Genomic DNA, 18069 nt, shown 5'->3' on the forward strand with positions numbered 1-18069 from the left:
AAAGCACTGGCCATGTAAAGAATATAGCCATATCTTTGATAACGAGAGTATTAAAATGCTATATTAATGATATTGTCACTGTTCCCTATGTCTGATCTGTCCTGGTATAATATATACTTTATTTTATTAGAAAGTAAAAATTACCCATCTTGATTACCTATGCTGCAGAGTTAAACTATGCTTTTATCATGAACAGGTAAAAGCTAATTCTTTATGGATATGTTTTTCTAAACACCAGCCTATTATTTTCTTCCTCACTTTCAGTAACACTATGCTAGGAGCTGGACAATTACAAGTGAGACAGTTATGTCCCATGCTTTCACTGAGCTGAAGACATACATTAAACAAATACTCACATTATTAATCACCAGAGTAAGTTCTAGAAAGGAAAGATAAAGCGAGGCTTGAGAGTATACTACTGGGGTACCCAACCTGGTCAACATGGCCAAAACATCCTTAAAAATAGTGACATTTATGCTGAGCTATAAAGGATAGAAGGGAATTGTGCCTAAATGATTTCCAGGTAAAGAGAAGAAAATGTAGAAGATCCTAGGAGGGAAGGATGGCTCTTCTAATAAACTTGGTAATTTGTCAACAGGAACTAATAGAACACACATTCTGTTGACATCTGCCCAAGACACTTGCTAGGAACAGGAAAAAAGTGAGAGCTGTCTAGCTTACTCAACTGAGGGTGATTATGCTCTAGGTGGGAGGGGGTATGCAGTAATTGTCAACATGGGCTACACATTTGAATTCTAAGGACCTATGTCAAGGAAAGAGGCCATGGAATAAGAAAAAATAATTCGTTCAACTTATGAATGTCCTAACGTGGAAAAAGAAATTGGAAAGCTGGAGAAGACTGTTATAAGGGGATGATCATATTGATTTGTTTTATAGAATCTACAAATGCACACAAAACAGCTAGACTTTTTTTTTTATTATTTATTCTAGATCCTATAAAAGGAAAAGTATTGCTAACATCCTGGAAGAAACTGGGAACTCATAAATATTACCATTATATAGGAGTAAAAATGGGAACAAAGAGAGAGAGAAAAAAATCTTCCCTGGACTTTTGCCTTTGTTGTTGCCAATCAATATCTGTTAAAATGAACAGGTAATTTAGAAGATATTTAGGACTGTTGGTTTAAATGTTTAGACAATTCATTTTATGTTGTATTATAAATACAGGGATTTTTTTGTCTCATTCCCCCCTCACTTCCTTTTCTGCCTTACTTTTACTATTTATGTTCCTTTGCCAGTGGACAAATGTAGCAAATAAAAGAAACAATTGATAGTAGGAAGTTTCCTAATAAAAATAAGGGCAACCATTTATAGAAAGTTTATTATGTGCTAGGTAGGCACTGTGTGAAATGTTTTAAATACATAATTATCTCAAGTTATCACAACAATCATTTGACCTATTATCACATTTGTGTCATCAATGAGGAAACTAAAACACAAAGTCAAATAGCTCTGTGCCAAAGGTCACACAGTAAGGGACGCCATAGTCAATTAACCCTTTGCGGTCGTATGTCTGCTCTCAGCCACCACAGCAAGGAACCGTACGAATCTTAACTCTATTCGTTCATGTATCAGTTCATAATTTCTCTGAAAGCTCTTAAGTGTCTAAGCGACCTTGTCATGAACCAAAACATTGCCCCGACAAATCGGAGATATCGAAACTCAATATAAACAAACGCGGTCGTTCCACACTCGCCATGCAAAACACCGTGGCGAGTCAGTCGCCTTTTGAGAGTGAAGAAATTGACAAGCTTCGGAGATACTTTGCAGAATTTCAAATAAAGCTTTACAAATTACGTTTAACTGTAATTAGGCATTCTCGCTTGTTAAGGTATTTCAAAATAATACTCCAAAATGGCAAAAAGAAAGTTACCGAAAGAAGTGTACTGTGAATCTGAAAGTAATGATGAAGAGTTTTATTTTGGCACCTTGAATACTGACTCTGACGTAGGAAGGTAGAAAGTGATAACGTTTGTAGTGATTCTACTAGTAGTGACGTAGTTCCAAAAAAGAATTAATAAATCTTGTTAATCCTTCATAATCTTGCATATTATGTATCACTGCTCTTTCAATGGAAATTAATTCTGACCAGTACGACACCCATGTCCAAATTTAATACAACCGCAAAGGGTTAAGCCAATGCTACTTCTCTTAAAGTACATTCAACCTATTGTCAGAACACAGTATATCTGATGGATTCCAGAGGAAGACTAAAGAGGATAGGGGGCGGGGGGGTGAATATCAATCTAAGAACGAAAATTTGAGACCTGCTGGACTATATATACTACATAAGTTCACTCTCTTACATGGCTATAGAAGTAAAACCACATGCTTTTTCTGGGAAACTAGAACATAAGTAAAAGAACTGCTTTAAAGTGTAAAGAAATGTGGAATTAAAAAAATAAATTAAATTTTTTTTCCTAAATTATATTTTAAAATATAACATTTGGTGCAAACAAAAAATATATGTGATATAAAGTGTAAAAACCATTTAATTCTTATATTTAATTTATATATAGAGGCAATCAATGTCTTCAAATTCAACTAATTTCCTTTAATATTAAACTGTACTTATTTTTGGAAATGCCAAATATTTTTATGAGATTTAAGTTTTGAAGAATACATATAAAATTTCACAATTAATATATATAATATCAATAGGTTAATTTTAAATCATTTTTTCTTCATTGCTATTTTGCAATTTTCAGTACTGAATAAACTCTATGTTAACTGAAGACTAATCTAACAGAATGTATGACGTTTGATAAGAAAAATAATTCATACCTTCCAGGATATAAAGCAAAACTGCTAAAGACAGAAAACACAAAAATGGATTTTATCCTAAATTTACCAATTTTAGTTATTTTGTGAAATAAAGAAAGCGTAAAATTTAAGAGATAGACCATTCTAAAGTAGGTCTTTAGCCTTCAGTGCTATTTGAGCAATTATATACAATGAATATTGGCAATGAAATAAAATCTTACCCAGATCTAGACGTTTTGAATTCCACCTTGAGGATAGGTTTGCATGGTTCTGGCTTCTTCCCATCCTTTAACTGTTTTCCTAAAATATATTTTCCTGTATTAAATTCTAAAATTCTAAGTTACTCTAAATTCTTACATCAATAGCTTATAAAATGAAAGTGAAATATAATGAAATCCATCATGAAACATTAAAAAGTGATTCTGGTTTAAGTATTTAATACAAAATATTTTAAATAACCAAGTAAATTTACTGCTTGAAATTCAGTGCTAAAAAGTAAATAAAATGAATAATTTTGTAACAACATTTATGCAATATAATTCTGGTAAGAGAAATTGATAGTCTTCTCAATGTTTTTAATTTCAGAAAAGAAAAATAAAATTTCAATTTGCTCAATGAATTCAAGTTTAAGATAGCCAAATTTGAGGAAAAGAAATATAAATCAGATTTTTACCCAAGTGTGACAGGCTAAACCCTATGCTAATAAATCCATTTATATTTATTCTCCTGAAATAAAATCCATCTGTTGTAATATCTAGAAGGCTGCTTTAAAATGTGTCAGGGACTCATACTGTCCAAAATTTTTGAGTATTTAAAAAATATATTTGTTGATTTCTGTTATCTATTTCTACAAGTTCATTATAGAAACAACTTAGAAACATATAAAGAAAATATAACATCTGTGCCCATTTCTTAGAGATAAATCATTTTAAGCAATATTTTTCTTAGATCCCAAACACACACTCCTACCTCAACATTTATCTTTCTTCTCAGTTTCCCCATCCCCATGGTACCTATCTTATTCTATAGACTTTTATATTTCATTTGTTTGTTTGCCTCACCAACAAGAATATAAATTATATGAAGGCAAAGGTTTCTGTGCTTTCTGCTGATGTATATACCTGGTGACAAACATTGTTTGGCATACAGTGGGTGCTTAGTAACTATTTAATAAATGAATAATTAATAATTTTCCCTTTGGATTAATCCCTAAAAAAGGGACATCTGAGTAGAACTGTATTCCAGAAAGACTGTACCAATTTACATTTCCATCAGCAATGTAGTATTTTGCTACACCTTACCCAAACATTATTTTTTTCTGACTTGGTAGGTGAAAAGGGTATCTCATTTTAATTTGTATTTTTAATCCCTAAATATTCTTAGGCTTATTGGTCATCTGTATTTCTTCTTTTAAAAATAGCTTATATCTTTTACCCATGTTTGTATGTAATTTCCATATTTAAAAATAAATTCAATACTCAAAGGTCATTAACATTGTATCCATCATATATTGCTAATATTTTCCCTAGTGTCATTTGTAACTGAATTCTTAGCAGTTTTAAGAAATTGAATATTTTTAAATGTACACATTTAAATAATGAAATCTATCAGTCTTGTCATGTTTCCAGTTAAGAAGACTTAAAATCCCAAAATATCAATTCTTCCAAAATTAATTCATAAATGTAATGTAATTAGGATCCCCATAGCCTTTCTTGAATTTGAATAAAATGACCTTGAAATTCACATTGTGGACTCAATGCCTATGAACAGCTAAGGAAACAAGGAAATGAGAGTAACTTCCAGAATGACAGTACAGACCTCCGTGATCTCGCTTCCCACAGAAATTGAAATACTAGCAAAACAACTAAAGTTAAATTCTCAAAACTCTGGAAATTAACCAAAGCCACAAAACGAGTAGAACATTGTCTACTCAATAAAAACAACTGCACCTCAGAGACAAGGAGGACTGAAACATTTTGATGGAATGCTATTCCCAGCCTATTCACTCCTAGCTAGGTGGCCAGGTAAAGATAGGAAAAGGTATCAGCAAACACAGAGGACTCGTTTTTGTTGTTGTTTTCTTTTGCAGTTCCAATAAAACCAGCTTCCCTGGAGCACAATCAACATTTTGTCCCAACTTGCAGCTGCTTGGAAAACTATACTCCCAAGGTGCTGTGCAATTTTACTTGATACAGACATCAGCTCAGAGAGACAAAATACCCTACCTGCAGGGCATCACAGAAATAATAGCAATCTGCTGGCAATATCCAGCTGCCTACGGCTGTGGTTTCAGTTGAAATACATTAAGAAAGAGCCTGGGTAGGAATTTAAAAGAAAATCCTCCAAAACTAGACATATTCCTGGGGATCAGAAAGGCTGCATACATGTGCAAGGCTCTGTTCACGCCCAGGAAAACCTGGGAAAGGAGAAGGCCAAGGCCCCTGTCACTCATCTCTCTCTGGACAACTTTGAGACCTTGAGCAAACAGGAAGTTACAAAATTAAATGGGAGCTACTGCTGTCAGGAACCCTAGAGAAGAGAAACTTATGGCTAGTAGAAATATAGAGGGCACAGCCTTTTTTTGAAAGCAGTCTGAGAACACTGATTAGGTACTGAGAACAATTTCTATAAAATGTGTACAGGATAGTAATGGCAGCATAATCAGTAGGGATCAAGAACTGAAAACAAAGTGAATGCCCATTAATTTGGAATTGCCATTAAAATGAAGAAATTAAGAGTTATGCCAGATGACATGGGAGAGATTCCTAAAGTACAGTGGATTAAGAAAAACAAGATGCAAAAGAATCGCAATATAATTCTACTTTATGTAAAACAATAACAAAAAAATCATGCTTATAAATTATTAATATGTGTGATTTTAGAAATATATATAGTTTAGAAGAACACCTGTACAATTTTTAACATAGCTTAGCTGTTAGGGCAGGAAAGGGGATTGGGCTGCAAATGTGGTTAAAGGTTGAGGGAGAAGGGACTGGTATGGTATGATCCCATTTGTGTATGAGGTACGCATGTATGTCTACATGTCTAGAAAAACCTATCAGACCTTTTATCTTTCCCATCTTTGGTTTCTTGCTTAGGAAGTCCTTCTCCACATAAAAATCATATACATTTTCTTTGCAATTTCTTGTAATTGCTTTATATTTCATTTATTATATATAATTATTGATTTCCGAAATATGTTTTGGTATAGGGAAGTTACTTTTCCTCTGTTTAATTAATACATTATCAGTCATCTCAGTGCAAATATAATATTTTGAGCTATAACTGCCAGAGACTAAAGTGTACATATCTAAAGTGTAGCATTATAGCCTTCCCCATTAATATAAAATGTCACCTTTATTACATGAAATTTTTATAAACACGTGCATGCCAACTGGTATTGGAGCATCTAATCTTGCCTTAAGATCCTAGGGGATCACTTTTTCGTTACATAGAAATGATGGTGCAGTGGAATCTTAAACCTCTGGCACCCCAACATATAAGAACCAAGAAGTGAATAGTGATGGAGGTAAGTAGAACACCAGACTAAGGGACTGAAAAGGACTGCTGGGAGAGAAGACTAGATTGTTGAGGTGGAAGAGGGAATTGAGGAAAAAAGAAAGGTATGAAGGCAAAAAGGAGGTTTAAATATGAAAAGAAGTCCCTTGTGCTGTATAAGAAATGTAAGAACATCAACCTCTATTTCAATCTGTTGAGAAACATAGGACCTTCCAGTAAAGCATTTAAATGTTTGCTCTGAAGAAGGCCAGCATCAGACTTTTATCTTCTACCACCCAAAGCTCTAATGGGAGTGTCAGACTGATATCATTTGGAATTACAGATGCAAATTTTACATATGCTTTCAAAAATTACTGTAACATACTTTTAATAAAGTAAAACAATGATGCAGATATAACTCAATTTAACTTATTTCAATATTCGCTGGTAACCTTTCAGTGGCTAGAACAATTTTTAAAGAAGGATATTGGGTGTTTTATTTGCTGAAACCTTTTCAAGTCTGAGCTTATATATCTTGCATAAAACTTGGCTAGGTACAAAATTCGTAACTTTTTGTTTGCTTAATAGTCTTTTGACATTGCTCTTTTATAATAAAGTTTAAAGCAGTCTAATTTTTATTTCTTTATAAGTAAACTTTTTTCCATCCCCTGCTAGAATACTAACAGCATAGTTTCATTATCTCTGAAAATCAAAAATGTTACAGTTTTTATAGTGATCTTCATTAATCCTGCTTGGTAGTTAGTCCTTTTGATGTGCATACTGTGTTTCCACCCCCATCCGCCCCCAATTCAATTGGTATTTCACCAATTACTGCTTATGTTTCAGAAGGGTTTATTTATCAGTAATCCAAGATTAACCATTTTCTAAGTCAAATCAAGTAAGAAGGCACTAGCTAATCTATAATAATAAAAGCATAATATGCTAATTAGACCAGACGTCCTTCCTGGTTACTTATAAAACTTCACTGGATAAACCACATAAACCTCAACATCACATATGATTTCTTCTTGTCTCTTACTATGCCCTGCTTCCCACTCCCGTAAGCCACTCAGCCACAATGAATAATTGGTCCAAGTCCTGTTGATTCTAATTCCAAAATTTTATTCAGGTATGTCCAGTTCTTCCTATTTGCTGTCACAAATGAACTCTTCATTATTTATTATTTACCAATGCAATGGTTCCCTAATTGGCCTCCCACTTCTGCCCTTAGCTCAAGTAATATTTCCAAAATGTAAATGTCACAATTGTCATGGTAAAATCATTTACCAGGTCACCATCATGAAAGCCAAACTCTTTAACGTATTATGACATATATTCATGTCTTGATATGTCTCTCTCTCTGTGTTTCCTGCTACTTTCCCAAAGGAAGTTTAAACTCTGGTCATATTAAACTATTCGCAATTTTCCAAGAACACTGTGTTTTTTATTGTCTTTGTACCGCCTGACTAAAATGACCATTTATGTTCTTTTTTTATCTTATAATACCCACTCATCCTTTATGATCAAACTCATATAATCTTAATTTGTGAAATCTTTCTACATATGCTTTATCCAAAAACTTACTTACTACTACTGTTTCCACATCATATTACGCATGCTTTTTTCAGCATTTATTATAATGTAATAGTTATCAGTTTTATAGGTCATTTTTATTCACTGGTCTATGAGTTCTTCAAGGGCAATACATACCCAGTATTTAATCTCTGGTACAGAGCAAGTGATCAATAAATGTCTATTGAATGAATGAATGAAGATGTATTAAAAGTGAATGCTTCCTAAGTTTTTAATTTTTCATTTAGAATGCAGAGCACATTTTCTAACTGATACAGTTGTGTGCAGCAATTATGCTCTCAGGCTACAGCTGATGTCCACCACTCACACATAACTACTGAGACTGAAATGTAGTCTAAGTTAAGATGTGTTATAAGTATAAAATACATACTAGATTTCAAAGAGTACACAAAAAAGGTAAAATATTTCAGTTTTGTATGTTGATTACATGTTGAAATTATAATATTTTGCATATTTTGGGTTAAATAATAATTTTATTATTAAAATTAATTCTGTCCAGCCTGTGTTGCTCAGTGGATTGAGCATCATGCCATGCCCCAAGAGGTCGCCGGTTTGATTCTGGTCACGGCACATACCCGGGCTCAATCCCCAATGGGCGGGGGAAGTGGGGGCAGGAGGCAGCCAACTGATGTTCCTCATCAATGCTTCTATCTCTTTCTCTCTCTCTCTCTCTCTCTAAAATCAATAAACACATTTAAAAATAAATAAAATTAATTTTACCTTTTTTTTGTAAGAGGACATTTAGAAAATCACAGAGATAGAAGAAGTAATTCATAGAAGAAACTGGCTTAGGAAATAAGTTATAGAGGCAAAGGAAGGGCTCTTGGAGCTTAGAAGTGGGGAAGGTAAAGGTGATGTGCCTGGAGGGGAGGAGGAAATAGTGAGGAGGAGGGAGAGTGCAGTGAGTTTCAAGGGTGGAGATTTTAGGAAAGGTCCCAGAGGGAGACCTCAATAGAATATTCAGAAGCTTTCCAGATGTGTCCTTTAAGGGTCCAGGGTCTCCACTGATTGATTGGTTGGTTGGCACCAGGGCAGGGGTTATTATCCAATACAGCTGGACCTGAGATTTTGCTGCTTTTCTGGGCCTGAAGCTGAAATACAACTGAGCCTACATATTATCTCTAGGGAGGAAAGGTCAAAGGGAGGGTCTAAACTGAAAAACCTGTTTGTTTTTACTATTAGTATGATTACTAGTAAATTTAAAAATTATACATACAGCTCACAATATATTTCTATTGAACAGCGATGTTCTAAGAAAAAAAAAATGACTCAAACTGGAGAATGACAGTTACTAACACTAGTCTGAAATGGGGAGGATATCCTTTCCTTAATTCATGTAATGACAGAATTGATGTACAGTTGGATTAGATACACATACATAACTGGTTGCCTTTTTGTTTGTTTTGTTTATCATCACCTGAGGTTATTTTTTGCATTTTTTTTTTAAGAGAGAGTGGAAGAGAGGGGAAAAAGGGGGAGAAGGAGAGAAACATGGATTTGAGAGAGACACATAAATTGGTTGCTTCACGTAGGTGACCTGACCAGGCCTGGGATGGAACCTGCAACCCAGGTATGCGCCCTTTGACCAGCATTGAACCCATGATCCTTCAGTGTACAGATTGACGCTCTAAGCACTGGGCCACACCGGCCAGGGTACATATCTGGTTTTTGACTCTTGGCTAAAGGCAGTGGGATTTATGATGTGCTTGTTTAAGGTCCAAAACTCCCCAAACTTCCCTTGTGACCCAGTGTAATTGCTTTACTGAAGATTGGCAATTGGTTTAACTGGTTTGGCAAGAATGGCTTTATTATTTAAAGGGCTTCCTTAAGAGTTTCTCTTTGCTTTCCTAGAAGTCAGATCTTTGTGATTGGAGCTAGGAGACTCAGCACAATCCATATGTGCACATATGACTTGCATATGGGCATCTGTCAGAAGTCTTGCCTGCCTTATTTGTCCCACTGCACCACATCCTTTGACTTTAAATAAAAGCCTTACTTTGAGATTGCTCTGTGGAGTTTGGTGAGTCTTTTCAAATATATAAACTGGGGTAAACTTTGCAATGAAATATACAAGGAACTAAAGTATTTTTGTGTTTTGTGTTGTTTTTAAAATGTTTTTAGTGATTAGAGAGAGAGAGGAAGGGTGAGACAGAGAGAGAGAAACATTGATTGGCTGCCTCCTGCATGCCTCTTACTGGGATTGAGCCTGCAACCCGGGCATGTGTCCTGATAGGGAATCAAATCTGCAACCTCTTGATTCATGGGTGATGTTTGCTGAGCCACTGATCTACATTGGCCCGGTTGGTTTTATTATTTATTGCATTTTTATGCTTTAGGTAATCTTAAGAGATTAATAGAATTATTTGTATGTCACATCCTTAAAATATTAAAATGTTTATTTTAAAATAAAATTTGATTTTATTTTTCCTTCAGCAACCCTTAATAGAAAAGTTCCCCAATCACAGCTTATTCCTTTGTATGTTTATTGACTGTACTGATGAATAAGCTCCAGAAACTAAATTTTAAAATGTCATTACCTAAAATGGACACCTACTAGTTTTGACCGTCTAGCACAGTGATTCTCAACCTTCTGGCCCTTTAAATACAGTTCCACATGATGTGACCCAACCGTAAAATTATTTTCGTTGCTACTTCATAACTGTAATGTTGCTACTGTTATGAATCATAATGTAAATATCTGATATGCAGGATGGTCTTACGTGACCCCTGTGAAAGGGTCGTTCGACCGCCAAAGGGGTCGCGACCCACAGGTTGAGAACCGCTGGCATCTCCATTTCCTTTCTGATTCTGGTAAAGATAATCACAGAAAATCTACTCTGCAACACATCATGTATACATGCACACACACAAGATTACAGGGGAGATTCTCTGGGCCCAGCCCTGCAATATATACCTCTCCCCCCCACCCTTTCTCAAACACACTCAAACACACACACACACACACACACACACACACACACACACACACGGTTACAGAGCAGATGCTGTGGGGCCTTCAGCCAGCAAACCACTTGACCATGATGACTGCATGTGAGCCATGACTATCAAATTTCTTCCCTCTTAAACAATGAAAGCCCATCTGTCATAGGAGAGAAACAGGCCAAAAGAGAGAGCTCATTCCCTTGACTCCCAATACGCAAATACAGATTTACAAACCACCAAGATGAAATGACTTTGCAGGGTCAATAGATGGGCCCAAATCTGGCTTAATTTCCATATATACACAAAACTTTATATCTCATTTAATACTGCCATTTTATATATCATGAAATTAAGTCCCAGCCATCAGTAATGACCTCCACAAGGTTTTTCACATAAAGCAAAACTAGAATTACATTCTAGGTTGTATGATTGCCAGGGAAATATCCTCTGATACTCATAAAAACTGGATTCAAGGGAACTATCACTTTTTTGTCTGTTTTAATAAAATATCACATGTTGAGTAATTTCAGACATAAAAATTGACAACTTCAAAAATATTACTATAAGCCATCTTGATACATATAGTAAAATTACCCTACATTATTATCAGAAAATTCTTAAATGAATTCAAATTACTCTCCTTTGCTGGCTATTTTATCACTATCTAAATAACTATGTCCCTCAGAATGAGTCAACTATAAAACAACTTTAGCAATGATGGTTGTCATTCAAGGCTAAAGACTGACTATAACTAGCAAATCTGGAGAACTGTTTCATAATTCAATTATAGTTCCAGTACTAGGCCATCATTTTTCAAAGTATATTTCATAGAACATGAGAAAACCAAAACATGTTCTATGAATAAAAGATACTAAAGTCAAATACGTTTGGGAAAAGCCACATAAAATAAATGAATATATAAATTAATATAAATAATAAATTTAATATTAGTAATAGTGAAATATATTTTGGGGAATACTACCCTAATCTAACTTACGGTCCAACCTTACTAAGTAAATACCATATCCAGATTTATATTTACTATAATCACATGTGTATAGCACATCATAATTTCAAGGTACTTTCATTTCAATTATTATCTCTATGTATAGATGAGAATGCTGAGATTCAGAAATGTTAACTGACTTCGCAAAGTCACAGAATCAGAAACTATGGAATCAGGGCTTGACCACAAGTCTACTGGCTTCAAAACTCCATGTCAGGCTGGTGTAACATTATGTCTTCTAAACAGAGTCTTCAGAACATCATAAGGTAATCTAAACATTGAATATCATACTGGTAGTAGTCATAAAGTACAATCAGTTACTGGCTATCAAGGTAACGCTTATCAATGTTTTATAAGAATAAGATACTTAATCATTGAATGGGTTTAAACATGAAAAAACCCAAATTGGACAAAATTTTAAAAGTCTAGTACATTTAAAGTAACTTACCATAACTATTTGCTAGATAATAGGAGCAAGAGACTACAACACTTTAATTACTAAGGAAAACCCTTAAATTTAGGAATAATTATGAGAAAAAAACCTAAGTTTTGATCCATCAAATCAGATATTTAGTATACTGAAAATTATACACAACAAATATAGTATACATATAATATGTGATACCTTATGATATAAATTTTTTTTTTACTTTAATGTATACAAATGCACTTAGTTTTGCCACTAAACTCAGCCATCAACACAATTTAACTTTGGTAGATTACCTACCACTACCAGTAAACATTACTGTTAGAAATAATTCATATTTTATAAAGAATACTTCTGATCACCTACATTTTTAGACTGCTATACTTTTAGACACGTGTCAAAGAAAAAATTTTCTTTACTTACATTTTGTTTTTTTTCTAATATTGAAAAACATTAAACCAAATATTGTTTGTCTTGTTTGTTTAAAAATGATTTTAGCTTGTGATTCTCTTTTTGCAAAGAGACTACAAACTCTGTAGAAACTTTATGCCACTCCTAAAAGTTAGCTTTCAAGTAAATAAGTTTTTAGTATAAAATGGGATCAAGATTAAATAGAAAAATCACCATCTGGCAACCATCACAGTAATAATTCAGCCAAGAAATATCATCAGATGCTAAAATCAGAGGATAGTTTGATGAGAAGCAATATGTTTATAGTCTTCAAGTACTCTTTTAAATCAGACTACTTACTGATTATAAATACAAATAAAAAACACTTACTATTAATTTCAAAGGGACAAAGAATAATGTTGTAACGGAGAGACCTAGCAGACAGAAACTTAATGAAGAGATCACACCAATAGGGACAAATCAAATCAAATCAAGGGCAATATATATCCAGTATTTAATCTCTGGTACAGGATACAAAAAGAACACATCAATCCTTCTGGGATAGTCCTACTGAAAATGTACTACTTGAATCCAAACATGAAGAAACATTAAAAAAAAACAAACCCAACAAATTGAAGTATATTCTATACAATAACTTATCTATGTAATATTTACAATTTATCAATTATGAAAGTCAAGAAAAGGCTCAAAAACGGTTCCAGATTGAAGAAGACCAAAGAAACATGACAACTAAATCTAATTTACATATAGATCCATTTGATAAAAGGCAAACCTTGGTGATACAGGAAAATGTAGTAGTGTAAGAAATATATATTGGAATATTTGGGGACGAATGGGCAGTAATTTAACAATTTCCTCTCAAATGGTTCAAAAAATATGTTTGTACTATTCTTACCAAACTGAAAAACTAATATTAATTATTTTTACCATTTTCAATACTAGTCCCATTTTCCTCTGGATCTGACAGGTTTCTAAAATAATCATCTACTTTTGGGGTTGTTTTTTTTGGAGAACAAGGTTCCAGTGGGCTTGGGAGAGCACAAGATTTATGAGAATTTTCAGAAGTACTACCAAGATTAGAGACTAGGCACTAACAGAAGGAAGAAAGAAAATATATTAAGGAAAAATGGAACCTATTACCATTCAGGCTATCCTCTGGACACATGTACAAATAGATCTGTAGCAAGTTTAAAATATGTGCTTTTCCAGAAAGATGCCTGCTACACAAAGCAGTGGTAAAGTATATCACAATATGTAGCTTCAACAATTGTTACTTTTACCAGAAAGCAGAAGTCTAAAAGCCCATTCTGCCACAGTTAGATAAAATGTTTTAAATTTTACTGTTTAATTTCTACATTGTAATATTTCAGAATGTACCAATTTTTTAAAAAGTAGGTACTCCTATTTTAAAGCAAGCAATTAAATATTGGCAATATCTACAAATATATTTTTCAAAATACTACCATTTTTAAAAAGCAGTTTCTTTAATATGATTTCCCTGAATTTGATGGATAAGAATTTCTTAAGATGGGGTTAAAGAATGCAAAAAAATAAAGACATACAAATTCCTGAGCTCTACTCAAAACTCAAATCAGTTTTTAACAAAACCTGCAATAAAATCTACTTTTAGGTTTTGTAAATACTACTTGTGCAGAAAAGAGTTAATATAGTAGGCCTGAGTCGGTTATCTCTAGATGTGTTGGCTTGTTGGCATCTGATCACTAACTAAGCTTTTGAGTCAGCTCTTAACCACTTCCCAGACTGAAGAGTGGCACACTGTGCTTGAGTTGTCTGTACAAATAATGTAGTTTATGATGAATCCCTGCTTTCCTTGTGGGAGTCCATAATTTTGGTATGTGCGAAAGTACAAGGTGCCTATGAACTGACTCCAATAAAAACTCTGGGCAACTGAACGCTGGAGACTCGCTGGTAGAAAACATTTCAGACTTGTGATAACTCTTTGCTAGGGGAATAAACCATGTCACATGTGACCCCACTGGACCTTCAGATTTCACCCCATGTGCCTTCTGTTTACTTACTTTGCTTTGCATCATTTTGCTGAGTCCTGTGAGTTTTCCTAGTGAATCATCAAACCTGGGGTAATCTTCGGGTACCTCTACACTACTTTAATGTATAAAATTCCTTCTGCAAAGTTCCAAGTATTTCAATGAATTGTTATATATACATTAACAACTTGTAAATTGATTACTTTAAGATGACAGAAGCTTAAAGTAAGCCCTATATGACTCACAAAATTATTTACTTTTTGAACTACTATTAAAACAATATTCAAAAGATAATTTAACATTCATTTTCTCAAAGTTCAAATTAGCTATTTTAACTATAAGTATAGTTAATTTGAGATTTTATTACATGGTTGCTATATATTTTTCTGTATGTTTAATTATTTGTAATTCCAGCCAAATTAAACCCATCCTTTTCCTCATAAAGAAACAGAAAAACAAACCAAATGCATACACAAAACAGTTTATTGTCCATCACAATTTAGATAGTGTTTAAAGTGATACATTCTTACCATGTGGAGTGATTGTCTGTACAGGTTTAGTAGGGGACCTCACATTCCATATAGTCAAGGTGCCATCGGAATGACTGCAAATAAATTGTTTTCCTTCATGATGCCAAGCCACAGAGTGGATAGCCTATAGAAAAGGGGTGCACAATTCCATTTTTAAAAACAAAAATTTAAACATCAGGATACTCATAATTGGTATTGTAATTAATTTTCAAATCTCAGAGGCAAGGCGGGGTTGGGTGGGTGGGAAGAGATAAATTAAAGCACTTAGTCAATGGGGATCAATGGGGGATTACATATGTAATACTTTCAACAATAAAAATTAAAAAAATAAAGCAAATATAGAAAAAAATTTTTTTATATATTTCTAAAACTGAAGACAATGTTAACTTTACATTCCCATAGTAATTTAATTTTCTAGCAATACAAATGAGAATTTAGTATTGACACTATTTTGACTGTTTTTACTTCATTTACTCCCTAAACCAGCATAAGGAAGCTATAATAGTTATATATATATAAAAATAAAATTTTAAGTTCAGAAAAACAAAATGTATTTTTATACTTTCTTAGAATAAACTATACCTAAACAAATGACCAAGTAAGTAATCACAACCAATATTTCATGGAATAACTAGTTGCACTGACATAGAACAAATTTTTTAAATTAACTAAATTTCTAAGAAAATAAATTTCTAGGTTTTATAATTAAGATCAATTAAAAATGCCTCAAGTTGACCTTTTAAACATGTTATTCATTTCTCACAGTAAGTACTGAAGCAATTTTTAAAATCTGCAGAGACTCTTTTTTTTTTTTTTTAATATATTTTATTGATTTTTTACAGAGAGGAAGGGAGAGGGATAGAGAGTTAGAAACATAGATGAGAGAGAAACATCGATCAGCTGCCTCCTGCACACCACCTACTGGGGATGTTCCCGCAACCAAGGTACATGCCCTTGACCGGAATCGAACCTGGGACCCTTCAGTCCACAGGCCGACGCTCTATCCACTGAGCCAAACCGGATAGGGCCAGAGACTCTCTTTTGACTAGAAATTTATTTTTATAACTTTAAGGCACTTAAAAATTATCTTTAAAATATTTTTATATAACCAAATATGTTTCCCTTCCATTTTTATGTCCTAATATTATTTAATTTTTTGCCTGTAAAAAATATTTTTATCACTCTTCTAGGTTCTTTAAATTACTTCTGTTCAGCTCAAGTTGATACACTACTGTTCTTAATATTCAATTGACTTTAAAAGCTACCCTATTACCCTAGCTGGTTTGGCTCAGTGGATAGAGCGCTGGCCTGCGGACTGAGAGGTCCTGGGTTCAATTCCAGTCAAGGGCACATGCCCGGGCTGCGGGCTCGATCCCCAGTAGGGGGTGTGCAGGAGGCAGCCAATCAGTGATTCTCTCTCATCACTGATGTCTCTCTCTCCCTTTCTCTCTGAAATCAATAAAAATATATTTCTTTAAAAGTAAAGTATCTCTAAAAAATTCTAAATAAAAACTTACAACAGTGATAAATTTATTCCAAAATACATATGAATTCCACAAACCAAATCTTAAGATAAGCAATCTCTTAAAAATAAATCATTACTGTAACATATGAGTACTGGTAAGAAGCTATTCACAAAGCTATTTAAATTTATTTTTTAAAGTGGTAAGGGAAATACAAGATAGATCTACAGTGATGTCTGAAACCAATAAATTAAAAAAATTCTAATTATGTATATCCCATATAATAAAAGGCTAATATGCAAATTGACCAAACAGCAGAAAAACCAGTCAGTATGATGTGCACTGACCACCAGGGGGCAGGCGCTCAATGCAGGAGCTGCCCCATGGTGGTCAGTGCGCCGCCACAAGGGGAGCACTGCTCAGCCAGAAGCCAGGCTCACGGGGAGAAGACCCAAGCCATCAGTTGGACATCCCCGGAGGGCTCCCAGACTGCGAGAAGGCACAGGCTGGGCTGAGGGATCCCCACCCCGAGTGCACTAATTTTGTGCAATGGGCCTCTAATATTTTAATATGTACATTTTCATAAGCATATTATGTATGGAACCCCTATGCACCAAATTCATGCATGGGTGGGGTCCTTAGGCCTGGCCGGCAGTCGTGGCCAATCAGGTTCCCTGCCTCCCAGCCTCCTTCTTCCCTCGCTGCCCTGCACACCGCCACCGCGCAGTTCCTCGCTTACTGCCTCTTCCTTTCCTCGCCACTGTGTGGTTCCCCGCCTCTCCATCTCCTCCGTCCCTCGCTGCCTACGTTGCTGCCACCCACCTCTGGTTCTCCGTCCCAGCCCAGGGCCCAGGAGGTTGGCTGGCAGGCGCGATCAGGTGATTGAGACCTGCTGGCTGGGAGAGGGGCCAACCGTCACCACTGTAGCTGGGGAGGGCTGCGGGCCAATTGTCGCCTGCCAGCTGGGGGAGGGACGGTGGGAGGGACCTGGGAGGTTGGCCACTGGCCCCGAGGAGGGATTTGGCCGTTGGCCACCCTGGGAAAGGGGCCATGTCCGCCGCCACCCACTCCCAGTTCCCCGTCTCAGCCCAGGGGCTCAGCTGGGGGAAGGGACTGGAAGGTTGGCCAGCAGGCCCCATCGGCAATTGGGACCTGCGGGCTTGGGAAGCTCCTGTATTGAGCATCTTCCCCCGGTGGTCAGTGAGTGTCATAGTGACTGGTCATTCTGGTCGTTCCGCCATAACGGTCGCTTAGGCTTTTATATAAATAGATGGAAAACTAATACTTTTAACTTGCCAAAGAAAACAAAATACATCTTTATTTAAAAGTACTTTTTATTTATTAAGACAGTAAATTATTAAACATTCCAAAATAAATACTAATTTCAGGGACAAGTGGTTCCCAATTA

At 35.0% G+C, this 18069-nt stretch overlaps 1 protein-coding gene across 1 annotated transcript in view; it reads right to left on the minus strand.

Annotated features, from left to right (window-relative positions):
* The window catches only part of STXBP5 (syntaxin binding protein 5), a 153155-nt gene that overhangs the window by 79071 nt on the left and 56015 nt on the right, over positions 1-18069 (minus strand). The window contains exons 8-9 of the mRNA XM_081094310.1: positions 15199-15322; positions 3006-3084 (exon numbers count right to left, since the gene is read on the minus strand). Coding sequence (XP_080950436.1) covers positions 3006-3084; positions 15199-15322 — 203 coding nt within the window. The remainder of the gene's footprint in view (positions 1-3005; positions 3085-15198; positions 15323-18069) is intronic.

Source organism: Myotis nattereri, assembly GCF_964212035.1.
Source record: "Myotis nattereri genome assembly, chromosome: 6".
Taxonomy (NCBI): domain Eukaryota; kingdom Metazoa; phylum Chordata; class Mammalia; order Chiroptera; family Vespertilionidae; genus Myotis; species Myotis nattereri.